Below are 3,859 nucleotides of genomic sequence, written 5' to 3' on the forward strand. Positions count from 1 at the left end.
CCCCCCCCCCATCCCCCCCCTCCTCATTCCTTGAGACTTTTCTGACGATTCATCAGAGTACGATGACCCTAAGGCTCAAGCAGAAAAGCTGGAAGAGTGGAAGAAAGTGGTAAGACAACGATAATGAAAGGATTGCCGATAATGCTGCTGCTGCTGCTGCTGCTGATTATGATGATGATGATGATGATGATGATGATGATGATGATGATGATGATGATGACGCTGCTGCTGCTGCTGCTGCTGATTAGGATGATGATGATGATGATGATGATGGAGAGAATGAAGTATTGATGATGGAGCAAGGGATCAGTGTCTTTTAGCCATACCGTGTGCTTTTGGAAGGCAGAAGGTGATAATGACGATTGAATCTTCTCAGGCTACACCGGACCAAGTGAAAATGTTCTACGAGATTGAGTCCAATCTCCAAGAATTCTCTCAACGACTGTAGAGATGAAAGAAACAAACACGATAAGGCGATGAGTAGAAATGTGTCGATACCAATAATCTGCATCAGTTCAAGTTCATTTCATGTTGCTCCTCCTTTCTCCCACTCCTTGTCTCATAGTCCCGCGTTTTCACCACGAGCGGCTGGCGGAGGAGAAGTAGGGGGCCTGCAGTTACAGAATCCATCACCAGCACCTCCTCTTGCTCCTTTCACTGCTCCTCCTCCTCCTCCTTCGTCCCCTCTCTCTCCCTCCTCCTCCTCCTCCTCCTTCAGCTGCTGCTGTCTCCTCCTTCTCTCATTCCTTCTCCTCCTCTCTCTCCAGCTGCTGCTGCTATCTCTTGCTCACCTCGTTCGTGCATCTGCTGGTTCGATCTCTTCCAGCCGGAGAGGAAGGTTCGTCAGCTCCTCGTGCTCGGTTGCATTTTGTGAAGTTTCGTCAGGCAGAGCTGAGTTGCTCCCGTCCTGTTCATCTCAATCAAGAGGGTAAAACTATGTGAACGACACATGAAATGATGATCATCCACCGCTAGTGATGATGATGGAAGCATGATTAATGGTGATGGTGGTGATGGTGGTGATGGTGATGATGAACATGTTGACATACATGAAAGGACAGGAGGGTCTTTTTGAGCTCGTTCGCCAGATCTTCTCTCGTTCTTCCCCCAATCAGTGGCTTGATGTACCTTGAAACACATCAGCTGGATGGCAATACTTTTTCCTCGCTCACTTGTCGTCTAATCTCCTCCATATGCGATGCAGTTTGCTTCTGTGCGCTTTTGAACTCTCTTGACTCATCAACTGCACAAGAACCAAGAAAAAGAAGGAGGAGAAGGGGGCAGGATGAGAAAGAAGGAGCAGAAGGGGGAGAAAGAAGAAGGAAAGAGGAGGAGGGAGGAGGAGGGAGGAAGAGACGCGCTGTGAGAGGGCTTGAGAAACAAGGAAATCATTCTTATCAACATGATGCGCAAGGTCCAAATGTTCCCTTTCAATGCCTGCAATGTTCTGTTTCAGCTTCATCGCGTATCTCTCACTCCCATTTCAATCCTCATCCTCCTCCTCCTCCTCCTCCTCCTCCTCCTCCTCCTCATTATCATGTGTGTTATGCAATCACCTGAGTTTGGAGTCTCATGTTGATACGTGATGAGCGAGTCGATACGGAGAAAGATCGAGCCTCTGCATACGTTCGCATCCCATCACTCGCAACTCGACAAGTTGAGGTGCAACCTTGTGATTGGCTGAAGGAAGGAAGCGACGAGTCCGCACGGCACCAGTCGCAGGAAGCATGGCGGGAGGAGGAAGTGAGATCGCGTTGCACATGACACGCATGATAGAGGAACTCACGTTCGCCCCGTGATCCTGACTGACGAAGGTTGGAATCTTGAGCAGTCGCAGCACAGGAGCTGTTAGCTGTGAGCACAGGGAGGTCAATCAAGGCAAGAAGGTAGCACGGGAGGAATGTTTCTGACCTGGCCGAGGAACACGTTGGTGAAGAGGATAATAACGACGACGCAAGGGATGATGTAAGTTCGGTTGGGGCCTTGGAAGGTGAGGGAGAGGGCGAAGGCAATGGCTCCCCTATTGAACATGACGATGGTCAGCTGATGGATGGAGAATGAGGGAAAGTGCAAGAGAGAAGCCAGAAGAACATTTTGTTGTTGCTGTTGCTTTTGCTGTTGTTATGAATGGTGGTGGTGGTGGTGGTGGTGGTAATATGATAACAATGATGATTTTTTTTTTACCTCAACCCAGCAAACCAGATCATCAACATGTTCTTGAAGCTGATACGAGTTTCTTGTGCGTGACCTGACCTGTGAAGCAATGCATAGAATAAGTTGTCTTCTTTTCGGGTTTGGAGTTTGCTCCTGCTCCTGCTCCTGTTACTGCTCCTGCTCCTGCTTCTGCTCCTGCTCCTGCTCCTGCTCCTGCACCCTTTGCTCTCGTTCCCGCCCTTGCTCTTCCTTCCTTTCTCTTCCGCTCCTCACCTCTTGCAAGTATTGAGCAACCAGCACAAGAAAAACACGTTCGCTCCTGCAACACGTCAATCTCCTCACCTCTCCTCGTCAAGACCGGCACGCAATGACTCACTTGATATCAAACAGAGCACGATTGACCAGCCCACGAAGCACCAGTCCAAGACAAACTTCGGTTCTCCCTATGAAATCAAATGGCGTTAGTATCAGTAAACTTTCCTCCTCCTGACTCGCCAACAACCACTCTTAGCCTTCCTCCCGTTGCTCTCTTCTCCTACCTGCTTGTTGCTGTTGCAGTGAGGTAAGATGGTCGGCAGGATGTTGAAACCAAAGAAGATGAAAACAGATGTCTCACTGCGCCGATGAGCTTTCATCATGATCTCCTCAACAGTCATTTTTGCATGCTGTCAACCTCAAGTACGCTAATGTTCGAGCGACGTTGTGAGCTGTCTCTTTGCCGTCATGGCTGTCGTTGCAAGAATGCAATGCATTCAATTTCACCAACAGAAGTGAAAGTGTTGTATGATTGACAAGATAGAGGGTAGACGATGAGAAGTACAATCGTATCATTCATGAGAGAACGAGTAGATGAAAGAAGAGGTAAATGAGGGAACAAGGTGATAAGAAAGAGTTGTGAATGGTCACACCTGAGGTTGTATTTGGTGTAATGTGACATTATCACTCCGCAGAAGAAGATGCTCATGAGTCCAGAAACCTGACAACACACGTCAGAGGAGCGACGAGAGGACAATCAGGACCTTGATAGCGTCGGCAAAGATGAAACTGAGATATGCGACGCTCAACACGATTGTGACCTGCCAGTTGGAGGGGGAGCAATTAACGCAGCGGTAGAAACAACATTGAAAGCAACACATTGGATGTACACAACTAATGTTCGGAATAAGATTGACAAACACCTCGAGTAGAGATGGATCTTTAGTACAGACGTCTCAAACACAAAATCTGGCATAAACAAGGAGGCGATCATATCCAGAACAAACTTCATGCTCATCCAAAACAATCTTCCCACTTAAAAACATCTCACTCACACTGGTATGTTCACGTCCTTACCTCACTGTGCGGAGCTCCATCCTTGATGACCCTCTTTGTGATAAATGCCGACAGCATCCCAAACAAGGCCCCGACCACCACAGATCCGATAGACTGAAGGCTGGCGGTCAACGAGACTGACACTGAAGCTAGCAAGCGACAGAGCAGGGAGTCTCACAACGATAAGGAAGTTGACGAAAGCGTCCAAGGCCTGCCAATGGCGGGATAAGCTCAAGACAACTGAAATGATCCCTGGCTGACATCCTCGTCTCTAGAGCTACAGAATCGTGCAATGACTCTTTCCTTCTGTGACAAATTCTCCCACCCACCCTCCCACCCTCTTCCTTTCCTGCTCCTCACCTCCCATTCATTCTCTCTCTCTCTCTCTCTCTCT

At 48.5% G+C, this 3,859-nt stretch overlaps 1 protein-coding gene across 1 annotated transcript in view; it reads right to left on the bottom strand.

Moving 5' to 3' along the window:
* Positions 1-1,570: 1,570 nt before the first annotated feature.
* GUITHDRAFT_117819 (hypothetical protein) overlaps positions 1,571-3,859 on the bottom strand; it is a gene marked incomplete at both ends in the record, with an annotated part of 4,382 nt that continues 2,093 nt past the window's right edge. Inside the window, 9 exons of the mRNA XM_005822953.1 lie at positions 1,571-1,852; positions 1,912-2,043; positions 2,428-2,473; positions 2,531-2,597; positions 2,657-2,703; positions 3,063-3,130; positions 3,174-3,230; positions 3,487-3,579; positions 3,644-3,676. Of these exons, the coding sequence (XP_005823010.1) occupies positions 1,571-1,852; positions 1,912-2,043; positions 2,428-2,473; positions 2,531-2,597; positions 2,657-2,703; positions 3,063-3,130; positions 3,174-3,230; positions 3,487-3,579; positions 3,644-3,676 (825 nt within the window). The remainder of the gene's footprint in view (positions 1,853-1,911; positions 2,044-2,427; positions 2,474-2,530; positions 2,598-2,656; positions 2,704-3,062; positions 3,131-3,173; positions 3,231-3,486; positions 3,580-3,643; positions 3,677-3,859) is intronic.

Source organism: Guillardia theta (genome assembly GCF_000315625.1).
Source record: "Guillardia theta CCMP2712 unplaced genomic scaffold GUITHscaffold_116, whole genome shotgun sequence".
Lineage (NCBI taxonomy): Eukaryota > Cryptophyceae > Pyrenomonadales > Geminigeraceae > Guillardia > Guillardia theta.